At 38.0% G+C, this 24,046-nt stretch overlaps 1 protein-coding gene across 3 annotated transcripts in view; it reads left to right on the top strand.

The window, feature by feature from the left end:
• Positions 1-24,046, top strand: part of ZRANB3 (zinc finger RANBP2-type containing 3) — a 265,687-nt gene that overhangs the window by 215,334 nt on the left and 26,307 nt on the right. For all 3 annotated transcript variants that reach the window (XM_036858718.1, XM_036858719.1, XM_036858720.1), the window contains 3 exons: positions 704-823; positions 4,031-4,210; positions 5,041-5,193. In XM_036858718.1, coding sequence (XP_036714613.1) covers positions 704-823; positions 4,031-4,210; positions 5,041-5,193 — 453 coding nt within the window. The remainder of the gene's footprint in view (positions 1-703; positions 824-4,030; positions 4,211-5,040; positions 5,194-24,046) is intronic.

The following is a 24,046-nucleotide window of genomic DNA, read 5'->3' as shown; positions in this document are numbered from 1 at the left end:
ACATAGATCCCACTCTCAAGTAGCTTAAAAGATTTAAAAATACAAAATTGTTATAAGAAGCTATTAAGAAATCTGGTTAAGATTCTTCTTCTTTTGGCCTTTCTCACCTTCTGAGATGGCCCACACTCTGTCTGTGGAGTGTGTGTTTCTCTCTGAATAAATCCGCTTCTTGCCCATCACTTTGTCTCTCACTGAATTCTTTCTGCGATGAGACATCAAGAACCTGAGCTTCATTAGGTCCTGACACCAGCTAGACCAACTCCTGCTCATTGTCAACACCACTGGGGACGCCTTCTGTGCCGTTTCTTGGCAACAACTTTTTGGGTACTATCATCTGGTTGGGAGACTGCCTTGGAAGGGATAACATTTAAAATCGATCCAGGACTTCTACTCCTGAATACATACTTCAGATAAACTGACACAGGAACACAAAGAGACAGAGATATCTGTGAAGGTATTCCCTGCAGCACAGTTGGCAATACCCCAGAACGGGAAACAACTGTCTATCAAACAACAAATAAAGTACTATGATATGTGTAAAAAAAAAAAAAAAATTCTTCTTGTTTAACATTTACTAACCTGTCATCTTCACCAGTTTCTGTTTCATTATGTGAACATAAAAATAAGCTGTAAAATATGTATAATAAGATGGATGCATAGGAGCTTGTCCTAATTTTGCCATTTCCCTTGTTGTTGATGGTAGACTCGTTACATTAGGATTGATGGAAGTGTTCCATCTTCAGAAAGAATACATCTGGTTAATCAGTTTCAAAAGGATCCTGAGACTCGTGTGGCTATCCTAAGCATTCAGGCTGCTGGTCAGGTAAGAAGTTTCAGGTCTAAATTTGATAATGAATTGTTGAGATGATAAAAATGTCGAGATGATTAACCATAACTATAACTTTATATCTGGTGTGATAAATATTCATTCGACTTTGGAGAGTGCTAGAAAGTGTAACAGAAGGAGCCCTCAACACCTCTGACTAAGCTTCCTAAATTTTCAAGGAGAGAATTTCCTAAAAGAATATAGTTAATGTGATTATAATACTTTTGCATGATCTTTTCCTTCCTTTGAATTTGCGTAGACTTTTCTCATCCCTTTCTTTATAGCACTTATCTGACTTGGTTGTTTTCATCAGAGTCTGTGAGGCAAGGTGGCCTGAGGGAAAAGAACTCTTCTGTCTTTCTGAACTTTTAATGGAGTGCCTTTGGTTTGTCCTTTAGAGTTAGGTTTGGCTGCAAGTAAATGAAAACCCAAATTAAGAATGACTTATATCACAAAGTTTTATCTCTGATATAGGCAGTCTAAGGCTAGCATGGTAGTTTCTTAGCACTTAGGCCCCTTCTGGTTTTCTGCTTTACCACTCCTAGCAGATATCTCTTTTTTTTTTTTGAATTTCATTTTATTTTATTTATTTTTTTTTATACAGCAGGTTCTTATTAGTTATCTATTTTATACATATTAGTGTATACATGTCAATCCCAATCTCCCAGTTCATCACACCACCACCCCCCCGACCGCTTTCCCCCCTTGATGTCCATACATTTGTTCTCTACACCTGTGTCTGTATTTCTGCCTTGCAAACCAGTTCATCTACCAGTTTTCTAGACTTCACATATATGTGTTAATATACGATATTTGTTTTCCTCTTTCTGACTTACTTAACTCTGTATGACAGTCTCTAGGTCCATCCACGTCTCTACAAATGACCCAATTTCGTTCCTTTTTATGGCTGAGTAATATTCCATTGTATATATGTACCACACCTTCTTTATCCATTCGTCTGTCGATGGGCATTTAGGTTGCTTCCATCTAAGAGGGCTGCTAGAGCTTCTCCATCATATCTGCGATCTAGGCAGTTGACTGGAGAAAGGCGTGCTATATCTCACTGGCCTGCAGTTAGTCCCAGGGCCACAACTAACTTCAAGGGTAGTTGGAGAAAGTAACCGTTATTCCAGTTAGTCATATTAAACATCAGGTGTCACATTACAAAGGAATAAGAAAAGAATAGATATTAGTCTCTGCCACCCTATGTAAGAGGGGATCCTTCTGGATGTCTTTCCTACTAACATTCTAAAATATTTTGATGTAAATGTCTAAGCCAGGATATTTAACATAGGGAAAAGTAATTGAGCATATTGCTGTTAAATATCCAACCTGCTATATGGCATATCTGGCAGCTTCTGTGGATTCTGGAATCTGGACCAGGGCCAAAGTTCTCCTTTTACCGAGCTAATTGATGTATATAAAATTGTATATATAGAGAGAATCCATGAGGATGAAGAAGTTCTAGAACTAACTCAGTAGGAGTTCTAGCCAAAAGGAAGGTTGTCTCAACACTTTCCTCATGTTGGATTAAATTTCCAGTAATCTAGTTTTATATCTGTTAGAATATTTCAGCCATAGAGAATATCATCAAAAAGAGCTTAAAAGTAGGAATGGAATACTGATAGCTCAGGAGAAGATAAGTAGGAGGAAGCTGGGCAGGAGAGTCTTGGAGTGACCTGATAAAAGACTTTCTGAAATTAAGATTTTGCAAGGCACTCACATTTTATTCAAGGCTGTATTCCTGAAGACCTTGTATAGTTCAAAACTCATATACTTGAATACTAATACCTTCATAGCAATAAAGGAAAGTATTGTAGAAAGGGCTTTGTTTTGGAGGTTTGTGACTCTTCCATTGTAATTTAGTAGCATCTTTTTTTTTTTTTTTTTTTTTGGCCATGCAGCGCCACAGGTGGGATCTTAGTTCCCCGACCAGGGATTGAACCCGTGCCCCTGCAGTGGAAGCACGGAATTCTAATCACTGACTGCCAGGGAAGGCCAATTTAGTAGCATCTTTGTGTGACGTTGATCCTGCCAACGTCAACATGGATTCTTGTATGGTCATATGATACTTTTTACACACTTAAAGGTGTCCATCTTTAAATATCAATACTACTTAATTTTTCTGCATTATCTCTCAATATGTGTGGCATTTTATATCCTAAATAGCAGCACAGTTTAGCATGGTGTTTATTTGACTCTCTCCATGTTTTTATTACTTCTAAGTTCTGTTCCAAAGTAGTTGATCTTCAGGTTGAGAACTGGTGCCACCATTTAATGAATGCTAGTATGATGGTATGTGATATAAAAATATTTCAAGTTAAAATAACATATCAAAATAACAGCACAGCAGTCAAAAAAGTCACTTACAGAAGTTCCAGTACTCATGAACAACAGCATAGATTGGATTAGATGACACTTCCAAAGTATAGTAGGTATTTCTGCTGACCACCTAATATCACTTACTACTATGTGGCAATAGCATAATTATGGTCCACATTTCGCTCGGCCTATCCACTTTAAAGTCATGCATTTTTTGCCACATTTTTAGTTTGAGGAGATTTGCATTATTTCATATATTAATTGTAAAACAAGACTTAGTTAATATTTTTAATGTTAACACTATATCAAACTGATACAAAATGCAATTGCACAAAAATGCAATTGTGTTGTATACATCAAGATACAAGTCAGTAAACGTCAGAGTCTTTGGGATGCAACATGAGAAATTCCATAGAAAGAAAAGAGTGTGACTGTAGACATGATTTTCTTGCTTTATAGAACAGCAGTATGAATTAAATGAATAGAGGATGTCATTGCTGTGACAGTTGCTATGGATACCATGTGTTAGAAATTATATTCTCATTTATAATGTATTTTATTAGATTTTCCAGTGGTCATGTGAATCCAGTCTTCATCAGAGGATAAAGTGATTTTGTTTATATATGTGTCCATTAAACTGACTTTTGAAATATTGAAGTACCTTTTAAATGTGTTTGTAGTTCATCTTGCAATAAGCAGTCTTCATTTGCCTTTGATGAATTAAACTTTCTTAATTTGGCTTAAAATGAAAGACTCATTTGTTTTTAAGTCCTTCAGTGTTCTCTTGTCCATTGAACATATGCAGAAGACTTTATTATATATGGCTGTATGCTAAATTCTCAGTTTATTTGCATCTCAGTTTCTTCACTTTATTTTGCTTAGGGTTTGACATTTACTGCTGCAACTCATGTTGTATTTGCTGAGTTGTATTGGGACCCTGGACACATAAAACAAGCAGAAGACCGTGCTCACCGGATTGGACAGTGCAGTTCTGTGAATATTCACTACCTTATTGCAAATGGGACTCTAGACACCCTTATGTGGGGAATGTTGAATCGCAAGGTAAAGCTTGAATTTAAACCAGGTTACCACTTACTCATTATTACCCATAGACTGCATGAGTTAAGAGGCTGAGTTTTAGTGCTTTCAGGCAAAGGATATCAAAGTACACTAGGATATTGATGTTGGTAGGGACCAAGTCCAGAAAAGGCTTCAATTGGTAGTACTCTACCTGCTGTCCTCGGTAATGAGAGAGAGACATGAATTTATGTGTGTTCCTATTGTCTTCCAAGCCCTTCTTCTACCATTTTAGCAGCTAGGGGAGGATGAGCTAGTAAGGAACTAAAATGCTTTCAAACCCCTTAGCTTTTTGTAAGCTAAGAATAAACCTTTTTCAACAGGATTCTTGAGTTCCGGGCTAAATTTTGGACGGAGGACAGCTTGTACCCAGATTCTAGAAAAGGTATTAGGGATGTTGCTTGCTCTGTCCACTCAGCTGTCTCTTCTCCCCAACCTTGAGGGATGTTTATAGAAAGGACTTGACTAAGGTCTAGAGGATGGCTTTCAAGCACTGAGTATAGATATTCAAAATGGCCAATCATATGTATGTTCAATTTCAAAGTTTATAAATATTAGAATAAAAGTTTTTATGAGAAAAGCAAATAGTATAGCTTCTCTAGTTAACCTTTTACTCATTAAGCACAGGAGTCATTGACTTGGCGATTTGGTTGTAATTTTAAATAATTGTATTACTAAAGCCCTTGATATGTTGAAACAGTAAGATTTTCTCTGTTGGATTGCTTGTGATTTAAATGCAAAATCAAGTTACTACTTAGTAAATGTCAGCTATGAGGTGACCTGTTGTAAAATTCGTATATTTTATCATCTTACAGGCTCAAGTTACAGGGAGCACACTGAATGGTAGGAAGGAAAAACTTCAGGCTGAGGAGGATGATAAGGAAAAATGGGATTTCCTGCAGTTTGCTGAAGCTTGGACTCCAAATGAAAAGTCTGAAGAGTTCAGGAATGAAATGTTGTTCTCTCATGTAAGATTATATGACATTCTTTTCAATTCTTTTTAATATATAACTTTATCATATATTGTTTTAAATAGCAATTTTCAATTGTTCATGCTATTGAAAGGAGCCTCCACATAAAGGTGGAAAAACTCTAAGAACTAAAAGATGACTTTGATATAAAGAGGCTGCAACAGTGGCTTGTATCTTCCAACAGTTATATATTAGTGCTTACTGTTCATGTCCTTAGAAAAACAAGCTAAGTAGAATCCAACCTTAAGAAGAAAATATGGGAGACTGTCTCTGTGACACTGAGGGTAGGGAAAGATGTATTAAATTTGCCACAAAAAATAGCATACACAAGTCACATACTCAGTAAAGATATTTGCATTGCAGTGTCCAAAGTATATAAAGAATTTATGCAATTCAATTAGTAAAACAGACAAGCCAACAGAAAAATAAGCAAACAATGTGAGCATCAGAGGAGACCAGAATAGAAAAAAAACATGAAAAGAAACTAGCTTAACCAAAATAAGACAAATTTAGAAAGGTACCCTTCTCTCTTTACAATTAGTATGTAATCTATGGTGTGATACTTTGAGATCACGTGACTATCCTGTTCCCCAAACCTTTCACACAGTGGTTTTAGCATTCATTGATCTTTGCCTGAACCAGTTTTGAAATAGTGTTTTTTCCAGTTCCATCATTGCTTCTTTATTTATTAGCTGTTCTGTGAAGAAAAGCTTCTCATTTAAAAAAAATATCATTATGAACTTGGGGATTCTATTATTATTACTTAGTGTGTTATAATCTTTGCCTTTTTTTTTTTTTAAGATCTGGTTAGTGGAAGCTCCTTTATTTTATTTTATGTTTTGGTTTGGTTTTTTTATTGTTGTTTTTGGGGTTTTTCTATTGAAGTATAGCTGATTTACAATATTGTGTTAGTTTCAGGTCTAAAGCAAAGTGATTCAGTTATATATATATATATATATTCAGATTATTTTCCATCATAGGATCTTACAAGATACTGAATACAGTTCCCTGTGTTATACAGTAGGATCTTGTTGTTTATCTATTTTATGTATAGTAGTTTGTGTCTGTTAACCCCATACTCCTAATTTATCCCTCCCCTCCCTCCCTTTCTCCTTTGGTAATCATAAGTTTGTTTTCTATCTGTGAGTCTGTTTCTGTTTTACAAATAAGTTCAATTGTATTATATTTTAAGTTCTACATATAAGTGATAATCATATGATACTTGTCTCTCTCTGTCTGACTTCACTTAGTATGATAATCTCTAGGTTTATCCATGTTGCTGCAAATGGCATTATTTCATTCTTTTTTATGGCTGAGTAGTATTCCACTCTGTGTGTGTGTGTGTGTGTGTGTGTGTGTGTGTGTGTGTGTGTGTGTGTGTGTATGCCACAGTTTCTTTAATCCATTCATCTGTCAGTGGATATTTAGGTTGCTTCCATGTCTTGGCTATTGTAAGTAGTGCTGCGATGAACATTGGGGTGCATGTTTCTTTTTGAATTAGAGTTTTCTCCAGATATATGCCCAGGAATGGGATTGCTGGATCATATGGCAACTCTATTTTTAGTTTTTTGAGGAACCTTCATACTGTTTTCCATAGTGGCTGCACCAATTTACACTCCTTCCAACAGTATAGGAGGGTACCCTTTTCTCCACACCCACTCCAGCATTATTTGTATGTGTGTATATATATGTATTTTTTGTGTGACATATATATATATACCATATATAAGTGATATCATATGATATTTGTCTTTCTCTATCTTTACTTCACTTACTATGATAATCTCTAGGTCCATCCATGTTGCTAAAAATGGCATTATTTCATTCTTTTTTTCATTTTTAATATGGCTGAGTGGTATTCCATTGTATATATGTACCACATCTTCTTAAACATGGGCATTTGGATTGCTTCCGTGTCTTGGCTCTTATAAATAGTGCTTCTATGAACATTGGAGTACATTATCTTTTCCAATTAGAGTTTTCGTCTTTTCCAAATATATGCCTGGGAGTGGGATTGCAGGATTTCTTATTTGTAGACTTTTTAATGATGGTCATTCTGACTGGTGTGAGGTGGTACCTCATTCCTACAACCGAACAATTCCATTGCTAAAGATATATTCTCCTGCATGTATATAAGGATACATGTATAAGGATGTGTACCAAGTCGTTTTTTAGAATGCAAAAAATTGGAAACAACCAAAATGCCTATCAGTAGGAGAATGGCTACATAAATTGTCATAAGATACTACTTAGAAGTTAACATGAATGAATTAGGTTTATATGCATTAACATGATCAGATTTTGAAAACATAATGTTAGTTTTTTAAATGCAGAGCATACACACAAATATTATGTATTTATGAATACATATATATGTAATAAGATATATAAACAAAGATTGGAAGAATACATAATAAATTTATTGCCCCTGGAAGAGGAGGAGAATGGGTCTGGGGAAGACTAAAAATGTGGTAGCAGCTTTATCAGAAATATTTTATTTCTTTTATTTTAAAAAAGTATCAGAAGTAAATATTACAATATTAGTACTTATAAATTTTGAATGGTGGGTATATGGATATTTGTTATATTCTCTGTACAGTAACAAATGCTTTTTGGAGGCCATATATAAACTGAATAAGAAATAATAGAGAAGCTTATAGTCATTCAAACTGTCTGCTTTTTTCCTAGCCCTTCTGGAGAAATATAGTGTGAGAGTTATGGGGAGTTTAATTTTAATTTTTGAAAGAATTGATCAGATATTATAGGAATGAAATTGAAGTCTGTACACATTTTGTCATAATGCAAAATTAAAATTTTAATGTCAGGTTTAGTTCCATAAAAACATAATGTTTTTTATGTGGAATCTTATTAAGTTTTTTATGTATCCTATTTGGAGGACTAGTACATTTTTCTTTTCTAGAATACTAGAATACCATTCTGTCAAATTTGCTAAAAAAAAATAGAAGAATTATTTCTAAGACATTTTTCTTTTATTTTAAAAACTTTTCTTTTAGTAGTGTTTATTATATTATATTTTGGTCTATAAAAATCAATAGATATCCTAGGTATTTAAAAAATATATAACTAAAACCATGATTTGTAGCTGTTCTTTCTCTAAAATTCCCTGTTGAACTATGTCTGAGTTCGTTTCTAAGATAAATATTAAGAACTTGAAACACATCTTCCCACATTTATACATGTTTATTGTTTTTAACTGTCTCTGAAGAAAAATGTATATCTGTGTACAAAGTTTAAAAAGAAATCACCTAGTCACCCTTACCAAATCTTGCTTTCCTGAATTAGGTGTTTATCTTTCATAGTTCAGTGTTACCTCGCACAGATTTCTCAATGCATGTCTTTTACACAGATGGTTTTATATAAACTGGAATCTTGTAATGTGGAGACCATTTGTTCAGTTTGCTTTGTTTTGCTTTGTATTTGTTTTTGTTTCTTTGTTTGTTGACCAGGATGTGAAGTGTGTTTTAAAGGGCCTTAGGTGAGGTTGCTGCCCATCGCTTTGTCTTTATACCCTCCGGCTTCATGCATCTTAAGAAATGTTCAATTTGTTGAGAGGTCCTAAGGAAATTTAACCAACATGTTTTTCTTCTGAATGTTGCCAGAATTTCAGCATTTCCTATGGGAATTTTTCTATCTATAATGATGTCTTTCAGATCCTTTTTTAAAGCCTTTTTAAAAAATTGCCTACATTTAGCATTTTTAGGATACTTCTAATTTTGCCGATTAAACTTTGCCAAATTAACTAATTTTGCCCATTGTCATCAAAAACTTGTTTAACTAAAATGTTGATAACAGTTCTAATTGGATGGTTTTTAACAGCTTATGAATATTTCTGTAGTGTCAGCATTTTAAGGAATGTTCATTTTATCTCTGTCCCAGCATCTGGCTGCTGCAGCTGGAGGTTAGAGCTGGGGCAAAGAAGAGGGACCTTCCAAGGCCAGAGGAACAGACTGTGTGTTAGTCAGTGCATGGCTCAGCCCAGGCCATCAGCTCTAGAGAAAGAGAGACCAGGAGGCTCAAACAGGAGGAGACCGGGGCGCGGAGAGTGAGCTTGCAGGGCAGAGAGAGGATGAACTGAGGCAGAAAGGGTCAGGAGACTCAGGTCCCTGGGTCCCTAGTTCCCCATAGTCTTCTTAACCCTCCCTGTTCATCACATTCAAAATGCTGTGGACTCTATAAATGATTTTTTAGAAGGCCAATAAATGTGGTAAATTTAGCAAGTTAGTCTTCAGCGAATTGGGTTTCAGGTGGATTGACTTTCAGCATACAGGCTTTTGGCAAATTGGTTTTCTGTGAATTAACCTAGAGCTAATATTAGTATGATTATGGGTCCTGGGGACAGAGAGACCTCTGGTTAGGAAGAAGAGGAGGAGAATGAGAGAATATTTTCCTGAAAACAATTTTTATATTAGTTTTGCTCTTTCCTGCCTTCTTTCTCCCCTGGTGTTCATTCAGAATGGCATTATTTTTGTCTCCCTCCTCTCTTAATCAGAATTCTTTTTCTGTCACATAGCTCGGCTAATTTATTGGGATTTTAAAAATGTATGGAACTGGGGCTAGTACTCTACCAGTATATATGGATATAAGTGTACTGGCTGTTAAATGTTAAGTATTTTGGTAACGGTAAATAGTCACTTCTTCAATCCCTTCACTGTACTCCCTCACCCCACCGCTAGGGCCTCCTGGACCTCCTTGTGATCTTGCACAGCATGGGCCTCTAGGAGTCTGGTTAATACCCCTGCTGTAGCTGTTGTTAAGTATTTAAATAACACCCTGCATGGAATTAGTCCACACAAATGTATGAGTCACAATTCTTTACCTATCCTAGATATATTTACATTTTTAAAGCAGTTATTTATTAACCCAAATGAAGCTCAAATTGAAGTCCAACTCAAATGAAAAGAAATAATTCCACCACCACAAGGAAAGCCTAGGTGGCTATCCCTTCAGTAACCAGTCCCGCCTGGGAGTCCATCACCAGGGTGACTGTCTCAGATGAGATCCACTTTCTCGAGCTTCTTCCTTTATTCTGCGTTTGAATGTGCATGGCTTCTAAGTACTCTGGGTTTTGCAGTGTTTTGATTTTCCTACGTTGGCTTCCATGGAGTGATAAAGTAGGGCATCTCCAGATGGAAGGAGAGAAAGGTATGAGCTATATTAGTCTATATTGTCATTTCCAAGTAATTAAAGGCTGTTTCTGAATAAAATAGAATGAGTGGAGTATTCAAATAGGAAGACTGCCTCTCTAATTTTCATTTTTTTCCTGCCATCATCTCAGGGGTATCCCTTCTTTTAGCCATAGCTGTGGGAAATTGGGCCCTTCCGTTAACCTCTTTAGGACCTTTTCCAGTCCTCTTTTGGCCCATGATGAATAAGAGCCAGCAGCAGCATTTATGCAGCCATTTAAGTCCCTAGATCACTAGACGGCTTCTGAGGTCCCTTTCATTTATTTTATATGTATATAAAATAATGTATCTGAAGAGAAACTTGGTGTGTAAGAGATTCATAGAGAAGCAAAAAAGAAAGGACTCTAACTTAGTATGGGTAACAAGTCCAGCTCCTGCGTAGGATAAATCTTCTTCCTGCTTGGTTTCTCTTCTCCAGATCTCGCTGAGCCAGAGCTGCTTCCATTTCGTTACTTCAGACAGTAGTTCTCTTTCCATTTTGGAACAGATCTCTAGATAGTTCCCAAATTTAGCCACACTGTGGTCTCTGCTTTCCCTCAGCAGTTGTTTTCATTTTGTAGGCTTTTAGTTCAATTATCTCCCGATTTTCCTTTCTTCTCACTAGCCTCTCCCTGGTTGTCTAATCTTCCTTTCCTTGTGGTAGTACTTACATCTTTGACCTGGCTCACACCCTGCCTATTCTCTGTCGTAATCATCCTTAAGTCCCCTGGTCTGCTGTCCTCAAGACCACCTAGAACATTCTTCACCCAAAGCAAATTTACATTTGAAACACCCGTATTTGCATTAAAAATATACAGGATGATTACTGGTCTGCTGAAAAAAAATTCTATGTAGTTGAAAGTGAGAACTCTTTTTTGTTTTTAATTTATTTGTTTTATTTACTTATTTGGCTGCGTTGGGTCTTTGTTGCTGTGCGCGGGCTTTCTCTAGTTGTGGTGAGCAGGTGCTACTCTTCATTGCAGTGCATGGGCTTCTCATTGTGGTGGCTTCTCTTGTTGCAGAGCACAGGCTCTAGGCACGCGGGCTCAGTAGTTGTGGCTCGCGGTCTGTAGAGCGCAGGCTCAGTAGTTGTGGTGCACGGGCTTAGTTTCTCCACGGCATGTGGCATCTTCCCAGAGCAGGGCTTGAACCCATGTCCGCTGCACTGGCAGGTGGATTCTTAACCACTGCGCCACCAGGGAAGTCCCTGAAAAGGAGAACTCTTAAGCACACTGTGAAATTTAAAAATATGCCCCAAAAATTCAAAAAGAAACTTTACATTTTTTATTAAATGCCAACATTGTACAAAATGTTTGTTTCTTTGTGGGCTAAGAAGCGCAAATAAGAAATTGTCTCATACATATAAAAAATAACCTTGTTTCCCACATATTGTCTACTTTAAAAAACGGTGACAGCAAAAAGAAAGTGGACCACAGGAGCTCTGTATTCATGAAGTATAAATCATTCTTATCCAAAATCTCTTGTTTCTCAGTATGCTGAAGCACTACTTTCTTGAAGGTAACACATCTTAAATTAGAATATTTATTTAATATGTATTTTAGAATTCAAACCATTATGTAAGCATGATGTAATTTGTTTGCATAATTGCCTAATAATAAGGACAAGAGGGTAGCCTCATTGTTATGGACAGAGACATAAATATCTCTGTCACAGCTTACATCATATAGTGCTATTATTAGGCATTTTTCTTGTTTACCTTTATGACTTCAGTTCACTCAGTGAAAATAATTAACATGTACTGAGTATTCCCCATAGCCACTGTGCCAAGCCCTTAACACTCATGACCTTATTTAACCTTCACAGCTACACCATAAGGCAGATACTGTTACCATGCCCCACTGAAGCTCAGAAAGATTAAATTGCCTGCCCAAGTTCATACAGCCAGTAAGTAGCAGAGTTGGGATTTGAACTCAGGCCTTTCTGCTGCAAAGTCTACCTTCATAACCTTGCCAAACTATACTAGATGCATTAGAGTTAGCCCATTGTGGATCAACAGTTATTTGTGGAATGAAAAGAACATTGAAACACTCCAGTTTGGTTAGCTAGTGTTTATGGGATGTTTACTACTGTTAAGGACCAGGGTTCTTGGCCTCCTTAATCAATAGAAATTGATCAGAGGCCAGACAAGAAATTCAGGCAAGGCTTTACTGGGGCCCCTGCTGCTGCAGCGGGGAGAGAAAACAAGCAACAGCTTCCCTTGCTTGCTTGCTCGCTCAGGGGGAGTGAGCTGGTCCCTTATATGGGGTGAGGGTAGGGGTGTGTCCAGGGGTCGGGCCGGAGGGGGTGCTTAGGTGGTCTGCCCACCCCTTTGGTGGTGCTGTGCACAGGGGGCATGCACAGTACCCTGCTTTTGTTCCTGACCCCCTGCTTTTGCTCATGGCTCTTCAGAAGTGGCAGTTGGGATTTTTGGTCTTTCTGCATCTTAGTGTCCATAATTTGCCCCAACTGCCATGCACACTGTTATTTTTAGTTTCTTATAGTTTCTTTGTATTTTGTTGCTGGAGGAAACGTTTGTTCAGGTGCAAGCATTGTAGCAAAGGGTCCCAGGTCCCAGGTTCCAGCCTGTCTTACTACGTACAGGGTATTCAAAGATTATTCATTATATAAACATTTATTAAGATTATGATGTATAACTGTTTCACGTTGCTGTACAGCAGAAACTAACACAACATTGTAGGGGCTTCTCTGGTGGTCCAGTGGGTAAGACTCCGAGCTCCCAGTGCAGGGGGCCCAGGTTGGATCCCTGGTCGGGGAACTAGTTCCCACGTGCATGCCTCAACTAAAGATCCCACATGCCGCAACAAAGATCCCGTGTGCCACAACTAAGACCCGGCACAGCCAAGAGAAAGAAAGAATCATCTTTCCAAAAAAAAAAAAGAAAGAAAGGAAAGAAACTAACACAACATTGTAAGTCAACTATACTCCAATAAAAATTAATTTTAAAAAAGATTATATGAAATGCAAATCAAAACCACAATGAGATACCACTTCACACCCACTAGAATGACTAAAATTAAAAAGACAGACAACATGTATTGGCACAGATGCAGAGAAATTAGAACATTTATATACTGCTGGCAGGAATGGAAAATGGTGCAGCCATTTTGAAAAACAGCCTGACAGTTTCTTAAAATGTAAAAACACAGATTTAATGTATGACCCAGCAATTCTGTACTCCTAAGGGAGTTGAAAACATATATCCACATAAAACCTTGTACATAAATGTCACAGCAGCATGACTCATAATAGACAAAAAATTGAGAACAGTCCAAATGTCCATCAGTTGATGAACGGATAAACAAAATATGGTATATATATATCCATACAATGGAATATTATTCAGCCATAAAAAGGAGTGAAGTTCTGATGCATGCTACAACATAGATGAATCCTGAAAACGTTATGCTAAGTGAAAGAAGACAGACACAAAAGGCCACATATTGTTTGGTTCCATTTATATTTAGTGGCCAGAATAGGCAAGTACATAGAGATATAAAGTAGATTAGTGGTTGCCAGGGGCTTGAGGGAGGGAGGGATGGGAAGAGGCTGCTTTCTTGGTATGGGGTTTCTTTTTGAGGGTGATGGAAGTGTTTTGCAATTAAACAGTGGTGATGGTTACATAATTATACTAAAAGGCACTGAATTGGACACTTTAAAAGAGTGAATTTTATAGTATATAACTAGATTACATCTCACTAAAGCTGTTATTTTCTTTTTTTCTGTTTTTCTTTTTTCTTTTTTTTTTGGCTGTACCACACTGCAAGCAGGATCTTAGTTCCCTGACCAGGGATCAGACCCGTGCCCCTTGCAATGGAAGCGCCAAGTCTTAACCACTGGACCGCCAGGGAAGTCCCTAAAGCTGTTATTTTAAAAAGACTATATGCTAGGTGCAAAGATAAGGAAAACAGCTAACTTTCTTTTGGAGCTTACTCTTTTAACTGGGAGAGATGATCATAAGCGAATCATTTTAATGCAATATAATAAATGTGAAAATAGAGATATATAACCAGGCTCTGGAAGCATAGGGTAGAATAAATAAATACTTGGGGCATGTGGGAAAGTTTCCCTTGAGAAACATCAGAGCTGGATTATGAAGAATGAGTTCAAAAGAAGTGGGTCCTGGTTCAGGCAGAGGGACCACCAAAAGGATGCCCCAAAGCCCAGTGATAGGAACAGACGTCCTGGGAGTGGGAATTCCATGCAAATGTGTGAGTGCAGGGCACACTGAGAAGTGAGTCAAAGGAGAGGAAGCCTGAAACTTTGGCACCAATCAGATGGAGTGGAGCCCACACATGCCATGCCAAGAAGTTGCACTTTCTCCTAGGGAAGTAGTGTAGTGTCATCAGAGGCTCTTAAGCAGGTAAACAGCATGGTCAGATTTCTGTTTTCTAAAGGTGCTCCTCGTGGCAGTGTGGGAAATGAATGGAACAGAGGTCCTTGGAGGCAGCGGGATCTGGGGAATGGATTTCTTCTGCCCTCCCTCCCATCCAGTTTGAACCTGTGGTAAAGGGATTTTCTGTCTCCACTCCTCAGGGGTTTCTCCCCAGCCCCAGAGGAGGAGTTATTAATCTAATTTTTTTCAGCCTGAGAACTTGGGCCACAGTTCAGGGCTCGTGCTTCCCAGAGGCATGCTTCTCCTGTACTATGTCTCCACCGGAAGCAGGCCCTGTGGTCTCCTCCGCTCGATTTGGGGTGAGAAGTAGGAAGTCCCATTATGGCCTTGGGTTCTGGTTGGTTTCTTTAATATACCTTTTATCAGATTTTACTTGGGTGCTTTTAGGCACTTACAGGTTTATTAATAAAGCCAGTTCCTTTTTATTCATAAGGCTATTACTATATAAAAGTCTCCTTTGTCAGGGATTCCCAAACGGGGTATGGGGCACTAAACTCCACCCTGAACTCCTAACAGTGATAGTGGTAATAGAGAAAGAAAAATTCCAGACATTTCAGAGGTAGAATCATCATAGTGAGGCCTGGGAGGAACCTGTCTAACAGCAGCAGGTACAGGAGGAGTAGAAGGGATTGAAGCAGGCATTTAAGGAGATGCCATAACCAGAGGCGTGCAAGTAGGTAAGGGCAGGACAAACGGAAGCCATAGGAAGTGACCCAGTTTAGTCTAAAACTGGAGAATCCATAGCAGAGGACTTCATGTTAATTTGGTAAACAGTGAAGAGCGAAGAGATTGTGATGGTAGAAGGTGAGCAGGCTTACGGACAGAGTGAAGACCCCGCTCAGGCCCTCTAGAGTTTGAGGAGCCTCTGAACCACTCAGCTGATGTCTGTGAGGCATTTGGAGGTCAGGCCTAGAGCTTAGGAGAGAGATTATGGCACATCGGCCCTGATGAACTTACCCCTGCCCATCACGTTCTAGTGATCTGTGCACTGTGTTATATGTAATATTTTGCTGTGAATTCTAATTGCCCTTATTGAGATGGCTGTTCCCAAAGACATTTGCCTGCACTGCTTTTTTTTTTTAATTTATTTATTTTTGGCTGCGTTGGGTCTTCGTTGCGGTACGCAGGCTTCTCATTGCAGTGGCTTCTCTTGTTGCGGAGCACAGGCTCTAGGCGCACGGGCTTCAGTAGTTGTGGCACGTGGGCTCAGTAGTTGTGGCTCATGGGCTCTAGAGCGCAGGCTCAGTGGTTGTGGCGCACGGGCTTAGTTGCTCCGCGGCATGTGGGATCTTCCCGGACCAGGGCTCGAACCAGTGTCCCCTGCATTGGCAGGCAGATTTTTAACCACTGCACTGCCAGGGAAGCCCAGCCTGCACTGCTTTTGATGTCATCTTTAAAAATAAGTAATAACATTTTCTTTTTTACCACTTTGGTTTTTTAACCAGAGTGTTGTTTTATTTTGTTTGCTTTGTTTTCTCTATGCCCACAGAGAAAAACTTGTTGTGCCTAAGAGTGGATCACTGCCAAAATTTTATTTAATTAGTACATGGAGATGGACATTGTGTGAAATCTGAAAAAGTCATTTCTTTTTTAGGAGAATTTAAATTCATTTTTCAGTTAGATGATTGAAACCCTACTTTTGTCAGTGTATATCCCCTGGCTTGTTTAAATGTTAGTGAAGCCTTTTTAGTTCCAGTTCCAATCATCAGTCGCCTGCCATTCAAGAGACCAGCAAGATGTCCCAATCACCCATTTGTAAACGGTGGTTTTGTTAATTCTTTGGGGAACAGGAGAGGAAAGACATGAGGCAGTACTGGTTTCTCCCAGAGCTGCCCTTTGATCAAAGTCTATTAAACCCGACACCAGTGCTCTTGTTGGTGGTGTGTGCTGCACTGGAATGGCACCAGGCTTTGAAGTGTTTTATTGTTTTTTATGAGTTTTACCAGATTTCCTTTTCCTCTGCTTCAGTTCTAATAACAGACTTTTAATCCTGTCATCATGGCCAGGGGATTTTTCTCTAAAGAGCAGTTGTTTACCATGGTGCAAAACAGAGCAAATATGTTAGGTCCCTGAACCTTTCAAATAAACACACGCATTTTGCCACCTTAAGCATTTTGCAGTTTTTATTCCCAGCACTTCTCACCAAAAGCAATATTTCTTCTTTTGCTTTTCAAAAACAATATTGAACAAAAGACAGGAACACAGTAACTGAGTGTCAGCTGTATAACTGAGGGCAGGAATATGTTCTTCCATTTTCTACGTTTCTTATTACACAGGCATGTTGACTTTACTGTATTTTCCCCAAAGCCTTGTGATAAAAATCACTATAAGCTTAGATTGCTCCTCCTATTTTGAAACACCTACTTTTAAGTTCCTTATTTATCACACATTAAAAGGGTCACTTAATATAGTTTCTTTACAAAGACAGTCATGATGAGTTAAGACATTTGTCAGTAATTTGTTACTATAATATCTCTTCTGAATGCAAGAATATGCTTATTAAAGACAAAAGACTTTTTAGCTTAATCTTGCTATTAAGTAATGAAGTTTTCCTAGGCCATAAAAATATTTTTGTCTTTCTATGTTCCTGTTATCTTTACCACTGAGAAATGCTGATAACATTAATAAAGTCGGCAGTTTTTCAGGAGATCTGCCAGAAGAGTATGGGTCCTGAGTATTTTACTATCAGTATGGCTGCTGTAATTTGGGGATTCTGGTCTGTTTTGGTGAGACTGATAAAGTTTGTCCCTCTAAGGAGTCATGTTTTTGATAAATGTAATATTTTTAGAAAACATGCTTATGTAGGGAACATTTTGTTTACAATTATTTCTTACCACCTTTTACTCAGATGCTTTAATCAGTGGATCCACATTCACTTTATGAAAAATTAATTTAATAGAAAAAGGACAAAAGAAAAGTAATTATAGAATCATCTTACTAAAATACAGGAATATTGCATTCATGTTTAGTATCTGTGTCACAAATCTTGTTAAAGGTCGCTTCTTTCTTTTATTAACCAGACATGTCCAAAATAACTGCTGGAATCTCCATGAGTTGCTGGTGGGGATAGGTCCTTGTCTCAGAACATCAAGGATGGTGTGTTTTGTTTTAAACTGACCTACGTGACATTACCCCTTTGAGTCCTGCCAGCACAGTAACGTCTCCTGTAACTCCCTTGCCATTACGATCCATGCGCTTTCTTCTCACCTCACTAGTGGTTTCCCTTTTTTTGACTGTGTGAGGCTTCCGTGTCATTTCTTCTCTTAAGAGAAGCTGTTCAGCATCCAGTTACAGTGACAGATAAATGAGCTAAGTGATGTTTCATGCCTGCACAGAAGTTACTCTGGGTATTATTCAGTTTTTTAAAAAGTATTGAGAGATGCTAGAGAGAGTCTCATTATGTATTTAAGAGACTTTGTGTATTTGTTTTCCCTTAAAAGAGTTTGTTCACCGCCCATGTGTACATTCGCAAGTGAACCCTCAATCTCTCTTTACTACAGAAAATTAAGGAAAGAAATGGAGCTACTCAAACCACACATGCATCTTCTAATCCAGTGGCTCTTAACTTTTGCCGGGTCCTGAATCCCTTTGAGAATATAGAGAGAGTAAAGAACTGCGCTCCAAAAATGCACATACAATACAGACAACATTTTATGGACAATTTCAGGGGTTTCTCAGGCTCACTGAAGGCCATTTTTGTTTTCTTATGGTGAGTCATTTATTGTAAGATAATTTACAAATATCTTGCTATCTTTAGTAATTTTAAACAATGGACCAACAATTTCTTCTGACAAGGACAGCAGTAAGCTAAAAACAAAATCAGCTGGCTGAATATTCTTTGCCTCTTGTCTGAGGATGAAACTCGATTTTCATTAGTCCAGAGCTGCGGCACTGGAGATGATTTCAGTCAGCTCCTTGGTGATGACAGCTTGGCGGGTGCGAGCTGGATGGACAATTTCAGGGGTTTCTCAGGCTCACTGAAGGCCTCTTGTGAGAGGCCCATGGATCCCAAGTTAAGAACTCCTATTCAGTAAACCTTTTAACCCTTCTCTGTTCCCACCTAATGCATGTAATTATCGTCAGGCTGTGTCCCAGAGATTTTCTCACCTATTTCTCTGTCAGTCATAGCCATTGAATGTCAGAGAAACCTCACCAACCAACTTCCTGCCTGACTGCTCAGAGGTTTCAATCTAAAAACATACAACTGATGATATAGACCAGGTTTCTAATTGATTATCTCAAAGGAAGTCTTTATTATTCCTGTTAGGCCCTATGCTTCTGCCAGCCCTCTGGCCAGGGCACTAACTCGTAAGGTCCACTACCTGTAACCACATTCATCATTGTCCGGTTTAGCCATCACGACATTAAAGTCTACTAATTAATCTTGTCCTCTCCTTTTTCTAAAATTATACCTCAAGTGTATCCTTTGGTTCCCAAAATTATATAAAATGATTCCCTTTCCACCCACGGCTCCTTTTCTGTATTTCATATTCTCCAGTCTCACTTTATTTTTACCCAAGCAGCCATGATTTCAAAATTGCCCCCATACTGACTACTCCCAGGCACTGTAAGTTAACCCTTGTTGTGGTGGAGGTATACATCAATTTCTGATTGCTGTCACTCACTGCTAACCTTTACTCTCAACCTGCCTCTGATACATAATGGGAATTTCTCAAATGCTAATTTCTAAAATTAGTCACTGCTTACATAGTAAATGAAGTTATTTTTAAAATAGCTTAATTAAATAGCTTGATTAAAGAGGTCAACTGTAAAAGCTGATATTTTAAGGCCCTGAGAATTTTTTTTTTTTAAGATTTCTTAGGTTTTGGGGAGGGTTGTTTTTTTATAAACAAATCTGAAATAATCTTTTTAATTTTTATTTTTTGGTGGCGGGGAGCTGGAGAGATTAAAACGTTTCGGACAGCTGGAAACAAATCCTTTAAAATGTAGAATGGGACAAAAGATGCTGATGTTATTTAAACATTATTCAGCATAGGTGACAGTGGCCTGCTTTATATATTTTATTTATTTTACTTTTTGTAGTCTTTGTTTCTGACATTTTATTCATTTATTTAGCTGTTTTACTTGTTCCTCTTTAGAAGCATATCTAGGAGAAGGGCCAGTTGAGGGAGTGGGGTAAGGCAGTAAATTGAAAATAAACATATTAACTGGAAGACTCCTTTATCAATGGTGAAATCCTTAGCACCCTTCTCCTGATCAGCCCCCAGGTCACTGGCAGCCAGCATTGTATCCTTCGGGCAGGAGATTGAAGGACTCCTTTCTGGAGAAATTGACTGGACCAAAAAAAGACTACGGAGCCTGAAAGGGATCCCCTGACAAACAGTCACTGATGACCTTTAGTGCGGTCCCCCACTTGGAATTTCCAATGGCATTTTAGTGTCTTATTCTTAAATGTGAATTGACAGTGAAGGCCACCAGGTTTGGAGGAAATCCTCTCATGGGCGATGCAGAGACAAAAATAAGCATGCAAGACAAGAAAGGATACAAAAGAAGCAGAGACAGTGTTATGAGCTGAAGTAAACAAACAAAAAGCCTTTCATTGATATTCACAGAGAAGTAAAAGAAAGTACTGCACCCAAGAAACAAGAACAAGGAAAGGGAAAAATCAGAGAATGAGGAAAAGCTCTTAGAAATTGAACCTGTAATATCAGAAAATAATAATCTGACAAGGATGGAAAGGAAGATAATGAGGAAATCACACAAAAAGTAGAACAAATAGAAATGGAAAAGTGTGCAAAAAAGTGAAGAAGAGCAAATGATCAGTTCAGAAGATTTTGCCTAATAGGAATTCCAGAAAGAAAAGACAGAGACAACAGAGGAAGAAAAAATAATATAAGAAAATCTCCCAGATCTGAAGGACCTGGGTTTTTCTGATTGAAATGCTCCCTGAGTGCCTAGGATAATGAATGGAAACCAAAACACAGGCACACTAAAGCCACTACTCTCCTGGCTTTTCTACCCTTCTTACTGTTCCTACTGTTCCCTTCCTCGGTATCTCTTCCTCCTCATTCCACCCTTAATGTCCCTCTGCTCGTGTCCATGACTTTTACCTTTTCTTACTTCCTCCTCCCTTTGTTCGTGACATCCAGGCCTCTGACTGTAACCACCTCTGTATGTCAGTGGTTCCAACATGTGCAAATCCAGGTGTCTCTTTCCCTTGAACTCTGGACCTGCTTCCTGGAACTCGCCACCCTGGCACACACCAGTCCTCACACATGTCTAAAAGTGAACTTTTATTTCCTTACCTCTTCTCTTTTTGCCTTCTAATGAGCCCATTTATCTTCCTATATTCCCTATTACAGTAACTGAAAATGTCATCCCTGCAATGGAATCCGAGTATCACTGTGGTCCCCTCCATCTTCCTCACCCCTTGCGTTCAATCAGTATGTCCTACTCGATCTACTTGGTGATAAGCCCCATGTGTCCTAAGTTCCTAGGCAACCCTCCTATTCTTTCATTCTTATGTATGAGGTCATTGGAAATTTGAGGAGGAAATCTGTGGCATGAAAAATGTGAACAAAAATAAACTAATACAAAAATTGATCATAGAGATAACTTTTTAAAAACTAATTCGTAGCTTTAGATTTGAGATGATATTGCAAATATAAATAAAATCAGAATACTATAAAAAGAAAAGGAACTTCTAGATATTAGAGGGAATTCCCTGGTGGTCCAGTGGTTAGGACTCAGCGCTTTCACTGCCGGGGCCCGGGGTTCAATCCCTGGTCGGGGAACTAAGAATCCCTCAAGCCGTGCACTGCAGCCAAAACAAACAAAAAAGGAAACAAAAAAAGAACACAGATGTTAAAAATATGACTGCCAAACCAAAATAATTTTATGGAAGGGTTGAAAGATAAAATAGAGCTAAACACTAAGAGTTTAGAGGGTAAAAAGACAAAAAGAAGGAAAATATGAGAACAAAAGATGACATAAATATCTAGGTTCAACATTCTGCTAACAGGAATTCCAGAAAAAGAGAAAAGAGAAAATGAGGAGGAAGAAACTATCAAAGACGAATAGAAATTTCTAAGAACTAAAGATGATCAATACTATATAAAATTAATAAGGTATTCTGGGTGCTGGGCAGAAAGCATATAGATATATATGACACAGGTAGAGATATATAGACATTGATCATTGTGAAATTTTAGAATACCAGGGATAAAAAGGTCCCAGAAGCCTCTAAAATGAAGAAAGAGTTTGCAGCCTACAAAGGAACATTGTCAGTATCATCAGATGTTGGAAGAAATAGAGCAGTGTCTTTAAAGATTTTGAAGAATTGTATGCCCAACAAAACTACTAAGAGTTAGGGCAAAATCAGGTCATTTCCAGACATGTACAGGGACTCAGAAAGTTAACCTGTCTTGTAAAATCATTATGGTTTAACTAGAAATAGCTGGTAGAATTTGTTCACATTTGCTGAACATTTGCCAATATTTTCAAAATTCTTTAAGCTCTCTTTGCAGTCCTATTATATGGACTAGAACGTTCTCTTTAGATACAGAACTCTCTTTGTATCCTTGTTACTTTTTTAACACCAAACTCCATTTGTCTGATAATCTCTCTGCTTTCCTCCACCCTTTTCTTAGAATTTCCCTTGTGCATTGTTTTAAGAATCTTGTCTTATTGATTTCATTCTTTATATTTTAATCTAAGTTCTGTAACTTCCACAACTTATTAGATAACTTTTTAATAGTATATGAGAATATATAAATAACAGTCATACAAAATCAAAGTTGTACATTATTGGGGGGGGACTTTTTTTCCTATAGTATATGTTTTAATTTTACCAATATGGGAACAACATAAATATTCCTTCTTCTTTTCTTACCTTTTTAACCTTTTTTGAAATTAAAAAATTTGTGATTATATATAATCGTAAAATTTGCCATCTTAACCATTTTTAGTGTATAATTCAGTGACATTAATTACATTCACAATGTTGTGCAACCATCACCACTATTTTCAAAACTTTTTTATTACCCCAAACAGAGACTCTGTAACCATTTAGCAATAACTCCCTGTTTCCCTTTCTCACAGCTCCCAGTAACCACTAATCCTTCTGTCTCCATTAATTGGCTAAATCTTTCTTATGCAGCACTACTAAGAAACAAAGATAAGATTTATTATGTAAGCTATCTCTTTGCAATATTTGGATGTCATTATCTATAGTGTCTGTCTCCGTAATGTATTGTGGCATAACAAATTACCCCAAAACTTAGTGCCTTAAAACGACAATAGTGATGTATTATTTCTCATGGTTTCTGTGGATACGGAATTCAACCAGGGTACAATGGAGGTGACGTATCTGCTCCATGAGGACTGGGACCTTTGCTGGAAGATCCCAAGACTGGGAGCTGGAAACATCTGAAAGCCTCTTCACTCCCATGTCTGATAATGGACGCTGGCTGTCACCTAGGGACCTACGTAGGGCTGTCAGATTGAATACCCATACCTGGTTTCTCCATGTGGCCTGGGTTTCCCCACAACGTGCGGGCTATGTTTCAAAGGCTAGTGTCCCTCCCAAAAGATATAGAGAAGAAGAGAGAGACAGAGTGCCAGCAGCCACGTTAGCTTCTAGAACCTAGCCTCAGAAGTCACACAGTGATCCTTTCACTGCATTCTGCTGGTTGAGACTGAGACAAAGGTCCACCCAGGTTCAAGGGAGAGGGACGCAGACCCCACCTCTAAATGTAGGTGTGTCAATGTCACAAGTACACGAAATGGAATAAGAATCGGTGTGACCATTTTTGGAAATGCAGCCTAGCACAGTGTGTGTCCACCATGGTACCCAATTCAGGCCTTGGCAGGACTGCTCTAAAATTAACTCCTTTAATTTACCTTAACTGCTGGCTAATCATTTGTGGAGATGGGTATCCTTCTTTCTCTAGGAGATTGAGATTTACACATTGAAAAGAAGATGAAAAACATGAGACAGTGAAGTTGCTGTTCTTAGAAGAGAGAGATATATTTCTCAAAAAGATAATTATTAAACTGTGTCTATTAAAGAAGCTGTTCTAATTGATATCTTTAATGCTATTTGAAAAATACTCCCTGGTCAGGAAAGTATTTTAATATGAAAAACATATTGTTTATGAACATTGTTCATGTGTATAGTTTGGTCATGAAAACATTTTTCTAAGTCTTGATTGACTTGAAATGTTTAGACACACAGTTGCCTCCTTTCCCTCACATACATCTAGAGCAGATAGTTTATAAAGTAAATTTTTAT

Source organism: Balaenoptera musculus, chromosome 7, assembly GCF_009873245.2.
Source record: "Balaenoptera musculus isolate JJ_BM4_2016_0621 chromosome 7, mBalMus1.pri.v3, whole genome shotgun sequence".
NCBI classification, from domain to species: domain Eukaryota; kingdom Metazoa; phylum Chordata; class Mammalia; order Artiodactyla; family Balaenopteridae; genus Balaenoptera; species Balaenoptera musculus.
This window is presented reverse-complemented; position numbering and strand designations above follow the sequence as displayed.